The sequence below is a fragment of the Psammomys obesus genome, unplaced genomic scaffold (genome assembly GCF_907164565.1).
Source record: "Psammomys obesus unplaced genomic scaffold, mPsaObe1.curated_primary_1811, whole genome shotgun sequence".
Classification (NCBI taxonomy): domain Eukaryota; kingdom Metazoa; phylum Chordata; class Mammalia; order Rodentia; family Muridae; genus Psammomys; species Psammomys obesus.
This window is the reverse complement of record NW_026596091.1, coordinates 10,497,493-10,517,866: the sequence shown is the minus strand read 5'-3', so window position 1 is coordinate 10,517,866 and position 20,374 is coordinate 10,497,493. Positions and strand designations below refer to the sequence as shown.

The window sequence follows — 20,374 nt, the reverse complement described above, 5'->3', positions numbered from 1 at the left end:
AGTAAATCATTGATTAGAACCCCAGCTACACCTGGAAAAGAGACCTCATGAGTGAGTTGGATGTGGCCTCTGGTTGGTACCTGTTGACCAGGAGGCAAGTACTCACATCTTATCCTGTATAACTTTTTCTCTTTTGTTGACATCTTCGAGATTCTCATCTACATCTTGGGAATATTGGACCAAGGTGAGATTCTGCTCTTCCAGCTCCATGAGGACCTTCAGTAACTCCTCTGGCTCCTTGAAGTAAAGCTCCGGCATCTAATCAATCAACAGGGAAGAGAAGTGTCTGACTGTTATGCTCCTGTGACTTGTCTAGACAGTATAGGGAGGGAGCTGTCATGCTCATTAGCTCTCCATGCACGTGGCAAACTACTTGAGGAAAAAAATCAGCTTTTAAGGAGGAACTGATTATTTCTGCTCTGGGACTATCATACACATATGCTGGCACAGTACCCTAATGACAGGATCACATGGTGGAGGCCTATTCACTTCATCTTAGCCAAGAGGAAAAGAGAGAGGAAGACACCACTGACCCCGATTCCCTTTCAAGAGCACACCCGCAATGACCTAATTTCCTTCCACTGCCCTATCCCCAAAAGACATCACAAGGTCCACAGCGGTGTTTCCACACTCCCCAGCAATAGCTGGGACCACACTCACAACACAAATGGTCTCTTGAAAATGTCCTGAGTCCATGCTGCTATTTTGTGTATGGGGGAGATAGAATTGTAAGGGAGCCACACCTGGTTCAGGGAGAGATGGCAAATAGAAACAGATGATTTGGGGTACAGGAAGAGATGGGAAAATATTAAAGAGGAAAAAGGGGAGGGGAAAATAAGAAAAGCTGTATCAGGAGAAGAGTGGAGGGCAGAAAAGGGGGAAAAGAAAAGATGAGAGGGAGAGATAGGAAACTGATTCAGTTCATTTCCTCTCAGTACTAATTATTTCATATGCCCTGCCTTTTTAAGAACACATGTGCCAGGCATGGTGGCACACACCTTCGATTCCAGCACTTAGGGATGTAGAAGCAGGTGGATCACTGTGAGTTACCAGCCTGGGCTACAGAATGAAGTTCCAGGACAGCCAAGGCTACAAAGAGAAACCCTGTCTTGAAAAACAAAAACAACAACAAAACAAAACAACAGAATAAATATTACTTAAGGTAAGCATTTTAAAGATTTATTTATTATGTACATGGTATTCTTCCTGCAAGCCAGAAGAGGGCACCAGATCTCATTATAGATGGTGATGAGACACCATGTGGTTCCTGGGACTTGAACTTAGGACCTCTGGAAGAGCAGCAAACAGAAGCGTTCTTAACCTCTGAACCATCTCTCCAGTCCCAAAGCAAGTGTTTTGAAAGATGACTTATATATTAATACATGGGTTCATCGTTATTTACAGCAGCCATGACCCAGAGGCAACAAAAACGCTTAGAAGTGGGTGGGTAAAGGGAATACAGTACATACACACTGTGGACCTTTCAGTCTTAAGGAGAACTCCTCGCCTACAGTACATTTGTGTGGTTAGAAAGGTGTGTGTGCAGGCAGGTACACAGGCCACACTGTTGAGGGTTGTAGAACTTCAGATGTGGTTCCTCAGGCACTGCCCACCACTTTTTGGTTTTGTTTGTTTTGTTTGTTCTGTCTTGGTTTTTTTGCTTTGTTGTTGTTTTGTGTTTTTGAGACAGAATCTTTTGCAGGCCTGAAAATCACCAAGTAGGACAGGCTGACTGGCCAGCAAGCCTTTAGGGATCTGCCTGTTGCTGTTCCCCAGCTACTAGGATTGTAAGCATGCAGCAACATGCCTGACTTTTTTTTTTTTTTTTTTTTTTTAATGGGTTCTGGGGCTGGAAATTGGGGCCTCATGCTTGCAAGGTGTCTTAGTTTTTTGTCTTAGGGTTTTATTGCTATGAAGAGAAACAATGCCCACGACAACTCTTATAAAGAAAGAATTTAATTTAATTGGGGCCGGCTTACAGGTCAGAGGTTTAGTCCATTATCATCATGGTGGGAAGCATGGCGGTGTGCAGAAAGACATGGTACTGGAGAGGTAGCCGAGAGTTCTATATCTTGACCCAAGGTCATCAAGGACAGACTGAGACACACTGGCTAGACTTGAGCTTACAAGACTTCAAAGCCCACCCCCAGTGGCACACTTCCTCCAACAAAGCCATATCTACTCCAGCAAAGCCACACCTCCTAATAGTGCCGCTCCCTGTGGGCCAAGCATATGTGAGTCTATGGGGGCCACATCTACTCAAACCACCACACAAGGCAAGCACTGTGAGAGGACTTAATTCCAAGGAGCCAGCCAGTCCCAATGGGAGTCACATAGCCTCCATGGACACTAGCCAATACCAACCAAGGTCATGTAACTACAGTAAAAATTCCCCTTTCTGGCTTTAAAGGGGGGCTGTGAGTTCCCCTTAGGGTCGCCACCATTTTGTGAAGGTGATGACCCCAGCATGCTGGTATTCACTGCAGAATAAATGCTCTTTGTTTTTACATACTGCTTGAGTCTGGGGTCCTCCTTCAGCCATGCTCAGACCTAACACACTGTACCTATTTGCTCACTCCCCAGACCCATTATGGTATAATTTAAATGATCTTTGAGGGTTGTTATACTAAATGAAAGATCCCAGTCACACACACACACACACACACACACACACACACACACACAAAGTGTAGAATCCACTTATTTAAATACTTAAGTAGGTATTTAAATAACCAGTCTCTTAGAAACAGGATGTGGAAAGATAGTTGTCAGGGGCTGGAGGTTGGAGGAGGGGTATTGGACAGGCACAGAGCTTCAGGTCTGCAAGGTGAAGAAGATGTGGAATCTGCTACACAATAGAATGTGTATGGTCAACACTGCTATATTGCACACTGGATGTGTTAAGACAGGCAATCGTGTGTTTGAGCACAGTTTTAAAAGCAGGATGACCTGGGTCAGGTATGTCCTGGATAGTAATGGGTTGTGTTTGGCGGGGTGATTTTGTTTCTTTTTAAGATCATTTCCAAGCTCTGTGATTGCATTAAGATTGAGGTAAGACTGCAGTCAGTTTTGCAGCAATGATGGGGTGTTTTGCCAGAGGACTATTTGTGGTTCTGCAACCCAATAAAATAAAACAAAATCCTGGACTGGCTCAGTGGCTAAAACATATGCTGTGCAGTGCTGAGAATCAAAGTGTGGAGGACATGTGTCAAGGCTGCGTAAGTGTGACAGCTGACCCAAACCCTCCCAACCCTCCATAATCCTAGTGGCTAGGAGGCAGATTTAGGGGATTCCCAAGGCAAGATGGCTAGGGGGCCAAAAATCAGTGAGCTCTGGATTCAGTGAGGAACATGGTTTCAGTATATAAAGTGGATTGGCAATTAATTGATACAGTCAGTGTCAGCTCTGTCCTCCACATGTACACACACACACACACACAAACACACACACATATGCCAAGACTCATTATGTACCTCAGGCTGGCCTAGAACTCACTATGTAGCCCAAGCTGGCCTTGAATTTTGTTGTTGCTATTGTTATTGCTTTGGGTTTTGTTTTATTGATTTGATACTGTTCTTAAATCCTGCATATTACCAATATCTGTCATCAAGCCATCTATAAAAAACAAAAGATAGTATGTCAGCCCTTTTGAGAACGAGAGAGGAGAAGCATACACTGTAGGCCAGAAAGCCAGGTAGGGCAGAGCAGGCTTGTAATCTGAGCACTTGGGAAGCAGTCAGGAGGCTTGGGGTCTCCAGGTCATCCTCAGATATACAGCAAGTAGGAGGCCACCCTAACCTACAAGAGATGGCTGATTCAATATGTTTGGAAGAGAGTGCCTCAGAAAAAATTGGTGCATGTGTAGACCACACAGCTGGCGTTGAGAAACACAATGTGGTTACCAGATCCAACTCCAGCAGCTCCTCCTCCACCATGCGATCCAGACTGTCCTCAGAGCTCTTGCCTTCAACTGGACTACAAGGAAAAAGAGTAAGGAGAATCACTTCCGAGTCGTTTTCTGTTATGGTGTTTCTCTTTGTTCCTAAACTGACTTTAAACCGTACTACAGAGTTCTTTCTTTCTTTAATTTTTACTTATGTGTATGAGCGTTTTGTCCGCATGTATGTCAGCTTGTCATGTGCATGCCTGGTATCCATGGAAGCCAGAGGAGGGGGTTGGATCATCTTAGATGGGAGCTCCAGGAAGTTGTGAGCCAGCATATGGATGCTGGGAATCAAACCCAGGTCTTCCACAAGGCAGCCAGTTCTCTAACCACTGAACCACCTCCACAGCCCTCATCACAGAATTCTCTTCACTAAACTGTTTATTATTTTATGGGAATGCTCACCCACAATCCCACAACTGTGCAAGAGAAAATAATATTTAGTCCCAGATAGAGTTACACATGCCGTGAGACCATACAGAGGCACTAAACCCTACAGGATAGACCTGGGGGCTGGGAGGCATTGAAAATTAGCTTGCTCTCTCTAAAGGAACATATGTCTATTTTGTGAGCATCAAAGAGGATTAACACATGAGTTCAAAATGTGCGCTCCAGCACTCACTCATGACTGACACAGTCTTCTGAGTGCTTTTTAGTAAAACAGTTATCTCTCTCTTTAAGAAAAGAGTTGCTTTTTTGTAATAGTTTCTAATCATGAGTGGACGCTTCGGCTAAGTGATGATAAGATAAAACCCTAAGGAATAATGTCATTGGGCCTATAAAAGATTGGTCAGGGAGTGAAGGCATTTGCCACCAAGCCTGATGATCTGAGTCTGATACTCTGAACCTACATGGTGGAAGGAGAGAACTGAATCATGAAAGTTGTTCTCTGACCTCCACATGTATAATGTGCTACACACACACACACACACACACACACACATACTCAGAAGGGGGTAGGTAAAAAGTAATATGTGTGTCTTGGAAATTGGCTCTGGAAAAAATCTTTTATAATATAAAGATAAATCGAAATTTTAATACACCAGAAATAAGGAAAGAAGAAGGTTGATAGATGGCTGTAGTGGAGAGAAAAGTGAATAATTGAGTGCAGGGAGGGGAGGGAGGTTAGCACCTATTGGAAGAGTGAAAATAAGAAACAGTTAAAGAGCACTGGACACACTTTCAGAGAACCCGAGTTCGGTTCCCAGCACTTACATCAGGCAGCTCACGATTGCCTATAAGTCCAGCTTCAAGGAATCCAGTACCTCTTCTGACCTCCACTGGCACTGAAGACAGAGTGCACACACACACACACACACACACACGCACACGCACACGCACACGCACACGCATGCACACACACGCACGCGCGCGCACACACCCAATGGAGCAAAGGCTGGGGAAAACAGATGTCCTCTGCATTGCTGGTGTAAAATGGCACAGCCTGGTTCTGCATTCTAGACACTCATCCGGAGACTTCAGAACTGTCTTCACACAGAACGCCGTGTGAGGAGCTAAAGAGATAGCTCAGCAGGTAGCAGTGCTTGTGCCTTTGCAGAACACCCACATGGTAACTCACAACTGTCCCTAACTCCAGTTCCAGGGAAGGCCCAATGGCTTCTTCTGACCTCTGGGAGCACCGCATGCTCACGGGGCAAATATACGCGTGCAGGCCAGATACATAAAACATTTTTAAGTTGAACAAATATACTTACAGTGGCTTTATTCATTACAGCCCCAAACTAGAAACCAGGTGGATATTCTTCAGTAGATAGAGAGTTCAAGCATACAGTGTTCGGAGCACAGAGTACTTACTTCTCTACAAGAGAACCAGCTACTCACACTCTAACATGATTGGCTATCTTGGCAATTATTATTAAAACCCAGATTACACACTGCATGATTTTACTTGTGTCAAATTCTTGCAATGACAACATCAGAGAAACAAACGGAGTAGTGGCTGCCAGGGGAATAAAGAGGCGGGCATGGCTATGAAAGACATGAAGAATCCAGCGGTGACATTTTGTACTTGATTGGGTCCAAGGTTGATACCCCGGCTGTGGCATCACACTGCGGTTTGGCACGGGATTCCTGTTGTGGGAAACTAGGTCAAGAGTCAATATTGCTTCTTAAAACTGCATTTGAATCTACAATGATCTCAAAAAATGAAATTTTGATTTAAAGAAAAATAGCAAGGGCTAAATGCCACAGAAGTGGGCTGACCCACGATCCCTGGAATTCAGAGTCAAATGTCTCTGTGGCCCTCAGTGATTGTCCCAGATATGGCAGTCTTGGCTCAGAACCCTTCCTTGAGGCTAGCATGCTTGACCCAGACAGTCATGTATCTTCTCAGAGCACCTCTTGGGTAACTAGGGCTGACGGTGAACAATTTATGAAATCATGAGTTAGCAATCAGGTTAGGGAAGAAACAGAAAAGAAAAAAAGGAAAGAAAAGAAAGGAAAAGAAAAGAAAAGAAAACGCATTATGGTCCTACTGCAGTAGGTAAATGAGGGTGACTCTGCAGGTGGCCAGGCTAGCAGAACAGCTAGAAGGAGTGACCCAGAGGGTCTGGGATGTGCTGGTTGCAGTGACTGGGGGTGGTGGGTCCTTATCAAAGAGAGCACAATTCTGGGGCATCTCAGGAGTGCCCAGACTTGGCCACTAATGACTCTGACGAGGTCTCTATGCTGGGGGAAGGCCAAAGAGAGTTTTCATCAGAGTTCATTAAGTTTGTACCATACTTGAAAATGGTTGACCGTATAACGTCCATGCCAAAAGCAGATTTCTTCTGTCCCGTTCCTGTTCAAAATGCCCAGGTGAGGTCCACGTCATTGGTGATGGGAGAGAAAAAGGAGAACCCCTTTAAAGATGAGACTTTGCTGCCCTTTCTTTTCAAAAACCCAATTTTGTTACAAAAATAGTGATCATAGAGAAAATGGAGCTCTTTCATTCCACTAAAATTGGACTCCAAGTTTAAGTGTCCAACTGAAAAAACAGCTGGTGGGCGGGACTTGACTACTGAAAATTACCAAATGAGGGACAAAAATGGTGAGGTGTAAGCAATGGTTCTGATTCCCCTACATGAGCAACATTTATTTCTAATCACAGTGTTTGAAAGGATGCCCACCTCTGTTCTCAGCATCGTGTGGGGAGACCTACTTTCCAGCTGGGGGCCTTTTGGACCTAGCTTCCCCGCTTCTGTGTGTTCTTCAAGATCAGGTCCAACCCTCACCCGAAACTAACAGCCAGGCCAGTGTTGGCCACGAGAGTCTCCATCTACCACCCAGGATATACCGACACCTTTATGATTCCCTGTTATTTTTCCTGTTAGACTTTGAATAAACAGTGGGCCTCATCCTTGCCACCTTCTACCTGGTAGGCTCCTACTCATTCCTCAAAACCCAGCCCCACTATGACCTGGCCTACACAGACGTACAGGATCACATGCTGGGTCTTTTACAAAGAGCCCTCACAGCCTAACCTTACTCTGCCAATTTCTTCGTCGTAGTGCATGATGCTGGGGTACAGGACTGTCTTCCATTTGTCTTTGTGCACAATGAGTCTTTAAAAGTGCCTGAAAGGCATTGTATGCCTTTCTTAAATATGAATTGAATGAAGGAAAAGGAAGGGAAGAAGAAAAAAGGGATGGAGTCGCTCATACAATACTGTCTTCCCTTTCAGAATAGTATCCAAGCACACATTATGGAAACCATTTATAAGAGTTGCTATTTAAATCGAGTGACACTCATACTCAACATTTTAGAAGACACCAGTGATAGCCATCCTTCCTTCCATCCCTACCCACTATCACAGACTACCCAAAGGGAGAAATACGTGTTTTGTAGGCTCCAATTGCCTCGTAAGTATGGGGGGAAATCCACTTTGAATTAGCTGGCTGTATGCACAGGCATGAGGCTTAGATATCATGGTCACTTCTGGGCAGGCAAATTGTGCTGCTTTTGCCCCAACCGTCAAATACACCCACTGCTTAGTGTTATGATCAAGTGAGGAAAGGGCTCCTAAGAGTCAGCCTGTATTGGTGATCATAAACTCAGATGACCACTGGGTGGTGCCAGGCACAGGAGGGAAAGTAGCCTTCCTAACAGGGAAGACTGTCCCCACGGAAATATCCTTAAAGCCAGGACTTCAGGTCCAGTGGAAAGACTGTCTCCACAGGAAACAGGTCTGGTGGTTTTCAAGGGAAGATGAATTCGGATATTTCTATGGTATTTGATTATTTTTAAGTGTTGATTTCCAAGTCAAGCTATGCTAAAACACTGGGTTCAAATCTCCATTGTGCAGTGGTGATGGAAAGTGCTCATGGTTGACTATGATAGAGTGTCTACCCTTGCTCTTACGTCTCAGGCTGGGTTAGGAGACTGTCATTACAGAAGGCAGACTTGAACCAAAGGACTGGCGAGGCCTATTTGGGGAGACATTTGGGATGAAATTCTTGTCCACTTGGACACGTCTTTGTGATAATATTGTGATAACAGAATGCCTGGCTCCCCGGGGCCTGGGGTGATGCGGGCATCACTTTCTGTTTTCCGTCAGAGCTTCCTTGTGAGCACACAGCAGTTTGGAGGCCTTGGTCACTGCAGTCACAGGCCTTGGCTCTCACCTTGTTCCTCTTTACTTCCACGGAGCTTTCCTGAAGTTGCTTTCTTGTTCAACTCGGCGCTGGTCTCACTTTTACTTGATGAGACACCTAAAAATGGGAAATGAAGAGGAAGGAGTGAGGAGAGTGTTTGTGGGAGAAAGGAATGTGAAGCCAAATTAATGTCAAAGCTTCCAAGGGTGGAGATGCAGAATGAGATCCTGTAATCTAAAATCTCACTCTGCAGTGGTGAGAACTGCTCCCTGACATAGGGAGGAGAGAGGAGAATAGATCATTTACGGCCTAGGGGAGCCCCATCTCCAGCGTCCATCCATTACTGCTCCTGAAATCCCATTGCAGCTACTGATACTGGGTTCTGAGTATCCTCCATTTAGATGAGGAGTCTAGGGTGACGAAATCTGAAACTGTCATGGAAACACATTGCTGCTGTCCTTCCTTCTCTTTTGTTCTCTTGCTCAACATCATTTAATGAGCTTTGGTCATGTGTCATCACTGATGTCCCTAACAGGCAGCTCCCTGCAAAACAAATTCTCCCTGATTGTTAGTTTGCCAATTTCTGTGGTGTAAATGCTCAGGTAAGCTGGGCTCCCTCTAGACTTCCTGTCCTTGTATGGAATTTTGGAAATGCTTCAAGCAGTAGCTGAGAAACTTAATGCTCACTGTGAGGCTTTTTTTTCTTCTCCCAGGGAGAACTTTGCTATGTGCTTGATGACCAATGTCTATCTATCTAATATTTTAGAATTTTCTCAAGAAGGAAGTGAGTGTGGTCCTAGCTACTGCAGTGTTGCTGGGAATAAAATTTTCTGTTTTGATGCAGCTCCACTTGGATCATTTAGGAAATGTTTGTGTAATGGGCTCCATCACTACTGCTCCATTACTGACACCCTCAAGCTAGCACTGTTCTAATTATTGAGACCACGTGATTAAATATTTAACCACATATTTTCATCTAAAATTATAATATATTTAAATAGATCCTATTTAAAGAAGTATTAGTGACTCACCCACCCCATCGCTGTCTTAAGCTAAAAGCATTTATCTCTCTGTATGAGCTTCAGGGTCATGGTACAAAGTCCTCTTTGCTCTGATGCTCAACTCCTAGGTAGCAGCACTTTATTATAGCTCCACCAAATACACAGATTTATTTCAAAAAAAAAATTGGCAACTTTATAGTATCAATTCTTCTATCTGAAAACACAACATATTGTTCTATTTGTTAAACTCCTAGGTCATACACACTAAATTGATGTTTTCCTGGCTTCAAAGTATCTGTACAGTTCCCAACAAATAAGTTTAGCTTATTAAATTAGTATATAAGTATAATTGACTTTGTATGCATTGATTCTACTATAAAGACCTTTAAGAATACCAAATAGTTTTGAGATACCATTATATCATCTATAAATAATGTATTTTCTATTTGTCCGTGAGTTTATTTTTGTTGCTTTATATCTGAAACTAACCTTACTTTCCAAATTAATAATATACAATAACAAAGATAGGAAGAGGGCTGGAGAGATGGCTCAGTGGTTGAGAGCACGGCTGCTCTTCCAGAGGACCTGGGTTCAATTCCCAGCACCCACCTGGCAGCTCACAATTGTCTGTCACAGTTCCAGAAGATCTGATACCCTTACACAGACATACAGGCAAAACACTGATGCACATACAATTTTTAAAAATTCTGACTATTGAAATAAATAAGAAACTTTGAGCACAACACCCTAGAATCAAGGGTATTCGCTTAGCTGGAATTACATAAGCCATGACTTACTTCCTAAGATTCTAGGGAGAACGGGGGTACTTTTTGATTCCTGGGCTCTTTTTTGTGATTGCTGCAATTGCCAATGTTTCGGAGATAACTTCATCAGGAAAAATCCATATCTCATGTACTCCTTGAGGAGGAACTCTGTTTTTGTTATTTCACTTCAAAAGAAATAAGGATGTGGTTAAACAGCCATAAAAGGATTCTCTCCACCCCTTGTTTGTACAACAGCACATTTAACAAAACTTGCAAACACAGCCACAAACTATACACCTCTGAAAGATATGAGAAAGAAACCCAGAAGCTGGTATTTGAATACAACAGGCCTGTAGGGAGAATCTCTTGCCTTGTGCTTGTATTCTTCACTTGTCAATAAACAGCTGATTGACCTATACCTGAGGCAGGAAATAGGAGGGAGGAGTTCTGGTAAAGAGAGTGAATGCTTTGATAGAGTGATGTAATTGGGGATTTGCCTGGGACACTGAGGAGGACAGATGCATGAAACCTGAGCAGAGGTAACCAACTACATAGCAGAATAAAATAATCAGGACATTAGTTATGAGCAAGTTGGGGAATGAGCCAAAGCTTATGGCCTAGGCATATATTCATAAATATAAGGTTTCACTGCCATTATTTCTGGGGACAGGGTGTGGGTGAAAAAACACAGGTTATAGAAGACCTCCCCCCCCCCTTCCCATAGGCCCAGTGACATACATATAAAGCATGGACTGATGACAGACTTACCCTGCTGGCTGATTTCTGTCAGAAAGATTCTATTCTATCAAGCTTTAGGCGAATGGAGAAATCAGAAGGTGAAAAAGACGGTAGGAGTGTGAGGGGAAGAAAGAGAGCTACTATTCCACTAAGTCCTGGCATGTGTGAGCAGCATACATAACTGCACACTCTGTACAACATTTAAAAATAGGTATCCTTAGGGATAGAGAGATGGTCCAGAGAGTAGGGATATGTACTGTTCTTGCAAAGGACCCAATTTTAATTCCTAGTTCCTGTGTCAGGTGAACCCAATGCCTCTAACCCCAGGAGACCTGTGCACCAGCACACATATCCACAAACACATAACTTAAAATATATCTTAAAAGAGCGGATGTTCTTAGTCTCCTCTTTTGGAAGAAGAAACAAATGACTTGCATCCATCTAGGCAGACCTCAGACAAATGCCTGTGTCCTCACCAACAATGTCTAGAGACTTAAGCTGAATGCTTTCCCCAGCTTTGTATTGGTTCATCCCTATCATTTTCTAACAAACCAGTTGGCAAAGTTGAAAACAGAGCAGGAAGGCCCAAGCCAGTCCTCCCCATTCAGAACCTCGTTAGTACCCTTATCCCTGTTAGGTCATCTAATATGCTTGGCCTCAGTCTTTCATCTGCCAGAGCCTTCCTTCAGCCCAATAGGAATGGTCTCCTAGGGACAATACACAGTTCTGTTCTGTGTGTTCACAAGTTGGGAGACGGTAGAAGACCCTCATTCCACCTCCCAGATGTGTCCCAAAGACCTCAAGGCAAACAACTGCATGGTTTTAGTAGAAAGGTTTCTAGAGAAAGCTGTTTCTCCTTCTCAAACACTCTCCATTCTCGAGCCGTATTACCACAAAAGGAAAAGGTTCCCCTTCACTGGCTCTTCACAAGCATGTGCTCCGTTATCTCATTCGCTCTTCCAGAATGGTGAGACCTATAAGTAACGGGCAAGGTCCCTGGCAAGATAGTGTGGAGGTGTCACCAAATGGATACTATGCAGAACACAGTAATTAATACAAGCACCATGGCCTCTGCTCTGTTTCCACAAGTCTCTAAAAAAATAGGAGCATCTAAATCAGTGGTTCTCAACCTATGGGCCATGACCCCCTCCAGATACCTGCATATCTGATGTTTGCATTACCAGTCATAAAAGTAACCAAATTGTAGTTGTGAAGTAGCAATAAAATAATTTTGTGGTTTGGGGTTTGTGGTTTAGGGCCGAAGCATGAGGAAGGTTGAGCACCACCACTCTAAATGGTCCTGGCTGCACACACCTGTAACCTCAGCGGGTTGGGAAGCTGAGACAAGATGTTTAAGGTCTGAGTTAGAGTGAGCTGAAGACCAGCCTGAAAAAGATAGCAAGCACTATCTAGAAATTAAAAGTTAAAAAAAAAAAATTGGGGGATGTAGCCAAGAATTTCATTACAGGGAGAAGCGAGGGAGGAAGTTCTCGATCTTAAAGCATCTCCAACCTTAGACTTCTTAAATAGAAGAGGTGACTATAGCAAGGATCTGTCTGAAACTCATATTTTAGATTATGAACTTGGTGCCCCACAGCGGTTTCAAGAGCCTTTTTATACATTAAAAATTGTTCAGCTGAGTTTCCTTGAGCACAAAAGGAACACATAGGTTTGGAGAGGGGTGGTTGGTGATGTAAGAATGAGCCCCATTCCCATTCCTGTAGATTTTCTTGGTATAGATCTTAATTTTAACAGCAAAGTGAGATTCTACTAAGGATTTTGAATACAAGATCTGCCAACGATGATTGTAAAGCACTCATCAAATGCATCCCATTTGAGATGCTTTCATGCAAGGTTATCATGTAATGAATAAAAAGGAGGCATGTAGGAAAACAAACAAACAAACAAACAAACAAACAAACGTATTGATTCCCGACATCCTATTGCTTCTTTTCAATTAACTCCTCTGCTTCTGCATCCAAACATCAGAGGCTTCCAGGGAGGCTTATGTTCTGATATCTAGGCAAGTACAGTCCTTGATGTTTCTCATTTTAAAATCTTTCATACTAAGGTGCCAGCTGCTGAAGTTATTTCCACTTGGCTGTGCTGGGCATAAGAGGTTCTAATTGGATGTGGGAATTGACTGAGGATAGATAACACGCCCTCACCTTTTTATTGCTTGCGCTTCCATGCTTGCTTTCTTGAGCTCCGTTGTCATTTGAAGTTTGTTTAATGTTTCTTGTGCTGCCCTAAGAAAGGAACACAGATCTATTAATTTGTTTGTTTGTTTTTCCCTCCCAAGAAACTAAAACAAACAAGCAAAGACTTGGGGGAAAGTTGTGGCCAGAATGGAGACACTAACATTTTAAGAGCATCTACAGATCTCTGATCATTTTCTCTAAGGAACTCTTCAAAGGACATTGCGTCATCTTGCAGCTTTCTCTCAGCTTTTCTGAGTTGCCTTTCTTTCATGGCTATGAGCCTTTCAAACCTTTGAATTGTGTTTTTCTTGGTTGTCACTGCATACTGGGGACACAGGAAACAAAGAGTGTTAAGAACATTCTGTCACACATTACTGGCATGCTTCAACATAATCTCCATAGAGGGTGTTGGGGCTCTGGAATAGCTGCACACTGACCACTCACGCCAGATCGATGAATGTTTATTGAATGCTTAGCAAAGTCTGACCAGTCAGGGACACAGTCTGGATTTAGAAACCAAGACTATGACCCTGAGCCATTCTCAGAGTGTCTTTTTAAAGGAATAAAACCATAACCAAGCAAGAAGAATCAATTCTATTCCAGGTACGTTGTGCCTAGGTAGCTAGACAAAACATTGTAAGCTGATTGGCTGGGGTATATAAGGCAGGGGAACTTGGAAGCTTTCCAGTCCCCTCTGTTGGGGGATTTGGTGACTTTTCAGTTCCCTACCTTTCCCATGAGAAGGGAGCATAGCAGGGTATTGTGGTTTAACTCCAAAAGAACATCTATCTTTAACTTGAGCAGAACATACACTCATCATTAACTCAAGCAGAACATAGATATTCATTTCCCATTATTATTCTATTGTAAGCAGCAAGTATTGAATTGAAGCAGCAAGTATTGAATTCCACACTAGGGGCTTAGCAAAATAACTATAGTTATGCTAACATCTAAAACAAGTCTAAACAGAGGGGCTACAGTTATGCTGAAAGCTAAGACAGGTCTCAACAGAGGGGCTACAGATATGCTAACAGCTAAAGCAGGTCTCAACAGAGGTTAGTGAGTCCTGCAAGCAAGAGATCGATTGTGTCAGAAGTAATAGCTTTCACAGAGCTGGGTCTTTATCTCATGAGATTGCTTTAGGGGCAGCCAGATGAAGCCTTCTCACTAGCTTTTATTAAGAGACACCATTTTCACCTAAAATGGCTGCTCAATCAAAAAACAGATGCTCTTCCAAGGGTCCATCTGTTACCAAGGATGTATTCCAGTTTTCTGGACACAAGGAAACCAGGCTGTCTGTAGTGACCAGACATCCAATCTTCTCCTCTGATAGGAGAAATCAGTTGCAATGATGGATTTCTCCAAGCTGGGTGGAAGGTGTGGGTTATTTATCTAAACCTAGAAAGATCTGATCAGATACCCAAGTGTGATTTTGACGACTATCTAGTTTTATAGCATGTGAGATATGAGACCACATGGATTTGTTTTTCTCTCTCCCGTTTGTGTGTGTCTGCGTGTGTGCGTGTGTGTGTGTGTGTGTGTGTGTGTGTGTGTGTGTGTGTGTGTGTTGTGGTTGTGGGAAGCTTCTACAGTATCAGGGTTCTATATGACTTCCTCTAAAGGCCTTTAGTGTTAATGCTCCAACTAGATACCCCATGCCAGAAAATAAAAGCCCAGTGCCAGGAATTCCACTGACCCTCAAACACTATAGGCTATTGCCATTGCTCTTGGCTACCCTCTAGAACTTGACCATAAGACTCCATGGTGGCTAGTTTTTTGTCAACTTGGAACAAGCTAGAGTCATCAGAGAGGGATCTCAACTCAACTCCATAAGATTGGCTTATGGGCAAGACTGTGAGACATAGTCTTGATTAATAATTGATGTGGGAGGACCCAGTTGACTGTGGGTGGTATCACCCCTGGTAGGTGGCCCTAGGTTTATGAGAAAACATGCTGAGCTAACCATGGGGAGCAAGCCAGGAAGCAGCCCTCCTCCATGGCTTCTACTTCAGTTCTTGCCTCTAGATTCCTGCCCTGCTTGAGTTCTCAACCTAATTTCTCCGCACTTAGTGATGTACTGTTACCTGGAAGTGTAAAAGAAATAAACCCTTTCCTTTGGTCATGGAATTTTATCACGTAACTGAGACAATGTATTACCAAAGACACCACACGCTGAGTCATAGAACGTGAAGAAATCAAGGTGATACTGACCTGGAAGCTTCATCCTGGCTGGACAACTCTCATAGAGCTGGAAAGTGTTATGACCCCACTGGCAGAGAGAGGTAATCATCTCTCTCACCCAGCTGTGGACTCTAGGAGCTACAATAAGGACTGGCCTGGCCAGATATGCTCAATGGTGCAGTAGTGCCATGAATATAATTTGAATAACCAACCACTTTCTGATTGAACCTAAGGCCTGCTCCATGGGATAGAACCTATACTTACTCCTGTTATGGGGGTCAAGAACTTGGGGCTGGATAGGCCTTAGGGGAGAACCTACTACTGTTATTCTGCTAGGGGGCATAGTATTAAAACGACACCAGTTTCAGTCATTGCTGTGATGAAACACCATGACAAAAAGCAACTTGAAGAGGAAAGAGTTTATTCCACTCACAGTTCAAGAGCAGGGAAGACAGGAACTCAAGCAGGTTAGGAACCTGGAGGCAGGAGCTGATGCAGGAGCCATGGAGCTGATGCAGCGCTGCTTGCTGGCTTGCTCAGCCTGCTTTTTTATAAAAACCCAGGACTACCAGCCCAAGGGTAGTCCCGCCCACCCACGACCGGCTGCGCCCTCCTCCATCAATCGCTAATTAAGAAGATGCCCACAGGCTTGCCTACAGCTAGATCTTATAGAGTCATTTTCTCAACCGAGACTCCCTCTACTGTGATGACTCCAGCTTGCGTCTGGAACAACTCCTAATGGCATATTGCCGTTAGCTCCATTGCCGCCAGAGGGGCTTCTTCTTGCCATAGATGATGATGAACATGGAGACCCACAACTGGTCAGCTAGCTGAGAATAAGAGACTGTGGAATGCTCAGCCCTAAGTGGAACATCTGTATCACATTGATTCCCCTGAGACTCAGGGATCATTGTGGATAAGAGCATTCAAAAAATTGTTAAGAGTCAGAGATGTGGCTAAGGCAGGTCCCACATCCAAAAGTAGGTGGGTAACATAAATTGGACTCAGTGAGAGAAAGAGAGAGAGAGAGAACATGAAAGCAGGTGGGAGAGAGGCCTTCTGGTGGAAGATACCCAGAGGCCTGCCCACCATGGGGCCCACCCAAGAGGGAACCACTATGATGTGCCAGTACATGGTAAAGAGATGGGAGAGAAAGAAAAGCTAATGGTTTGAACACTATAAAGAGAGGTAGAACTGGAGACACAAGAGTAGCCTGCCCTGCCACCAGAGGCCTGGGCAAAGTCCAGGCCCATGTCGCCAATGAGGGCCATGTCTATGTCAGTGGGACCATGTTGATGTCCAAGGGCTGAGCAGAGCTGGCCCTGCTCCTCACTGGTTCCACCCCTTGCTGGCTGAGGCATTGGGTGAGCTGGCCAGGTCAGTGCTGGAAAGCTCACCCTGGTGGTGGGTTCAAGAGAGCTGGTGGGCTGGCCAATCCCACTACCACCCAGGCCCAGATCCAGGGCTTAGAGTTGGCCCACCCCAACAGCTACCACATCTGTGAACTGCTGGAGCATGTAAAGGAGCAGGTTCTCCAGACCCACAGCTGCAGGATCTCCATGACCCAGGGCAACAGGATATCTGAGCCGAGTCTGGGTGAGGCGAGTCCCGGTGAGGATCCAGTATAGAGAGTGTAACAGAAGCTAAAGGCCCCGAACCAGACCAATGACTCATTGCAATGAACATTTGCAAGAAAAGATGTATGGACAAAAGGGTAGACTGTGGGACACCCTGCAGCTTCCACGGTGAGATTTTTGGTTTGGTTTGCTTTAAAAATTTTTTCGTTATTATTTTTTATTTTCCTTTGTAGGGAGGGGTTGCAAGAATGGAGGATGGATACAAAACGATGGGGAGATGAGTGGGATTGGGGTGCATAATGTTAAATTCCAAAAAAAAATCAATAAAAGTTTAAAAATGTATTTAAACAAATAATACATTAGTAGTAAATAAAAAAGAAAGTGGGAAGGGTAAGAAGACAAAGGTTGATCTGGGATGATTTGGGGTGTGTGTGAACTTATCAAAAATACATTGTATGAAATTCCCAAGGGATAAAAATATTGTTATTGAAAAGAACAAGTTTTGGATATAGACAAATGCTCTTTCTACAGTGGCTGAGATGATTATACGGCTTTTCATTTCTAATCTGTTGGTGTGTATTGTACTTATCCATTTTCAAATGCTAAGCTGCTTTTGCATACTTAGAATAAGCCCCAATTAGCCATAATTGATTATCCTTTTTGTGTATTGTTGTATTTGATTTGCTGAAATTTGTTTGTAATGCTTGCCTCTAGCTTTCTTCTTCCCTAAAAATGTATTCTATTTTGTTAACTAGTTCATTAATGCAGTGCCTCTCTGAACTCTCACCAGTTGGGCAGGAACATGAGAAGGTCAGAGGACAACTTGTAGAAGTCATTCTCTTCTTCCACCATGTTTGTCTCAGATCTTGAGCTCAGATCAACAGGCTTGGAGCCACGTGCTCTAAGCCATTAAGCCATATCATGATACTTTCTTTTCTTCTAAAGCCTGTATGCTGTTCAGAGACCAGGACAACGTCCTTGGTGAGTGTTGGGAAGTGTTCCTGCTTTTTACTCGATTTTATTTAACGGTGTTTGCAAAATTAGAATGGTTTCCTCTTAACATGTCTATGAATTAATGTCTTAAAATTAGCCAGTGAGCCAGCTGTGGTGGTGCACACCTTTAATCCCAGCACTCCAGAAGTCAGAGGCAGGTGGATCACTGTGAGTTTGAGGCCAGCCTGGTCTACAAAGTGAGTCTAGGACAGCCAAGGCTACACAGAGAAACCCTGTCTCAAAAAAACAAAAACAAAACCTAACCAAACAAAAAATTAACCAGTGAATGCAGATTTTTCTTTCTTTTGCCTACAAGCTCAATTTTTATAGTTATATGGAGAGCTACTTATCTGTTTTCTTCTTGGTAGATTTTCTTCGTGATAGTTTTTAACTTTCCAGAAATCTGTTCCATCCATGCCAAATTATTGGCATAGAATTGTGCACAGTATTAAATTCACATGACATTACCATTTTAAAATGAGAATTTCACGCCTCACAAATAAAATTTTTAAAAAGGAATAGGAGCAGAAGCAGAGACAAAGGGGGCGAAAGAAGCAAAGTAACGTGCTGAGACCAATTCACTTTTGGAAATTATTAAGCTAATCAAGCTGCATAATTTGAGGGACTCATCCCAAGCCTGCCCTCACTGCTGACACCATTGGCAAATTTAAGGAGTCCCTCAAATAGCTTCAGGTTCCTGGGTCTCACAAAAGCTCATGGATAAAGTTTATTACAAGGAAGGGAAACATTAAAATCAGCTGGAGGAAGAGCCCCATGAGGTGGCGTTGAGGACAGTGGTTCTCAGCCTTCCTAATGCTGTGACCCTTTCACACAATTTCTCACAGCATATGAAATTTTTGTTGCTACTTCATAACTGTAATTGCTATTGTTATGAATCATCATGTAAATATATGATCTTCGACCTCAAAGTGGTCATGACCCACAGGTTAAGAACGACTTGTTTAGAGGGAGTCAGCTTGTTATTCCATCTGGGCATGTGTCACAATAAACACACAGTACAGCCAACCAGGAAGTCAACTAAGCTTCACCAGCCAGAGTTCCCAATGAAGCTTCATTCCGCTGCCACGTTTAAGTGACTCACCTGTCTTCAGTTCCCAGACCCTCTCAGTATGGCCCTAAACATCTGACGTGGCCATCCTAAGACTGGCTGGTGTGGCCAGCCTCGTCTTAAAGACATCTTTCTGAGGTATGACATAGGTCATCTTCTAGAAGACAAGGCCAGAGCCAGACATTGTTTGGGCAAGGTCAGCTACACTTTTAGTGATAAGTTGACTTCATTACATATCACTTGGGGCATGTTATCAACCTGCTTGGGGGAATTGGAAAAATACCAGAGCAGAGGACGAGGCACATCTACTCCAAATGCATTCAAACCCCAGAGAATCTGCCAAGAACCATGTTCTCCTAGCCCCGGCTTCATGATAAAGGCCAAAATCACATTCAGGAACCAATATTAGCTAGTGAAGGCATGGGGTTCTATCTACAACTGCATGATGTAGTTTACATGAGCTCTTTCCTCTTGATCGAAGCTGGCCTCAGAGGGAGGCATTAACCTTGGCTTGTAATCAAAAGTGTGTGCTATGAATTAGGAAAGATCAAATAACAATTTCATGTATACTCATTAGCACCCAAGACCTTAAAAGAAAGAGACTATCTTTAAATAATCAGGGCTTGACAACAGAGGTGTAAACAAGAGCTGATTGAGTCTTTTTGTAACTATTCTCCTGCTGTTGGGTTCACAGTCTCTGCCCTGTCTGTGGTAAATGAATATGCACACAAGGATAATAAATACTGTGTGTCATATAGCCTGGGTTCTAGTTCAAGGTTACGGACAATAGCGTAAAACTGTCTATTATTTTAACCCTTCCCTGGTTGGCTGTATTGTGCATTTATTGTTACAGACACAGGAAGCTGCCACACTCTGACTCCCTGGGGAGGGAGCCTCAGGAGCTTTGTTCTGGAGTGTGTCTGAACCCTGCCTCACGGGGCTTTTCTGGCTGGCTTTAATATCTCCTTTCCTTTTAACAAGCCATTTCTCTTGGGTCTAGGCAGGTATAGAGAGAGCTGGAAGACTTCAGAATGTTCTAATCCCTACCACAGTCAACTAGAATGTCGGGAAAACCTAAATCTAACTAGGCTTCTCCAGGGCTATTGAGGCTGTGAGGGACAGAATTAGGGGAGAGAGATATCTGGGGGCCCAACATCCTCTAAAAACAAAAACAAAAACTAAAACAGACTACTTCTTGGGCTACAGGTATAGATTTCTTGATTGTAAGTTCTCCAGAGGGAGGGAATTTTGTAGTGTTTTGGCACATAGTAAGTACTCAATAAATATTGTTCAAGCCAATAAACACAGGAACGAG

General features: G+C 43.5%; 2 protein-coding genes across 4 annotated transcripts in view; one reads left to right on the top strand and one right to left on the bottom strand.

The window, feature by feature from the left end:
- The window catches only part of Ccdc38 (coiled-coil domain containing 38), a 31,862-nt gene that overhangs the window by 10,096 nt on the left and 1,392 nt on the right, over positions 1-20,374 (bottom strand). The window contains exons 1-8 of one of the 3 annotated variants that reach the window (XM_055627961.1): positions 15,854-15,928; positions 13,401-13,564; positions 13,207-13,287; positions 10,334-10,485; positions 8,566-8,652; positions 6,686-6,743; positions 3,903-3,975; positions 107-258 (exon numbers count right to left, since the gene is read on the bottom strand). In XM_055627961.1, the coding sequence (XP_055483936.1) occupies positions 107-258; positions 3,903-3,975; positions 6,686-6,743; positions 8,566-8,652; positions 10,334-10,485; positions 13,207-13,287; positions 13,401-13,510 (713 nt within the window). In that variant the 5' untranslated portion in view covers positions 13,511-13,564; positions 15,854-15,928. Of the gene's footprint in view, positions 1-106; positions 259-3,902; positions 3,976-6,685; positions 6,744-8,565; positions 8,653-10,333; positions 10,486-13,206; positions 13,288-13,400; positions 13,565-15,853; positions 15,929-20,374 lie in introns of those variants that run through there. The other 2 variants (XM_055627960.1, XM_055627962.1) reach the window with 2 other exon arrangements.
- Positions 16,716-20,374, top strand: part of Amdhd1 (amidohydrolase domain containing 1) — a 35,186-nt gene continuing 31,527 nt past the window's right edge. The window contains exon 1 of the mRNA XM_055627963.1: positions 16,716-17,165. The gene's annotated coding sequence lies outside the window, so the exon portion shown is untranslated. The remainder of the gene's footprint in view (positions 17,166-20,374) is intronic.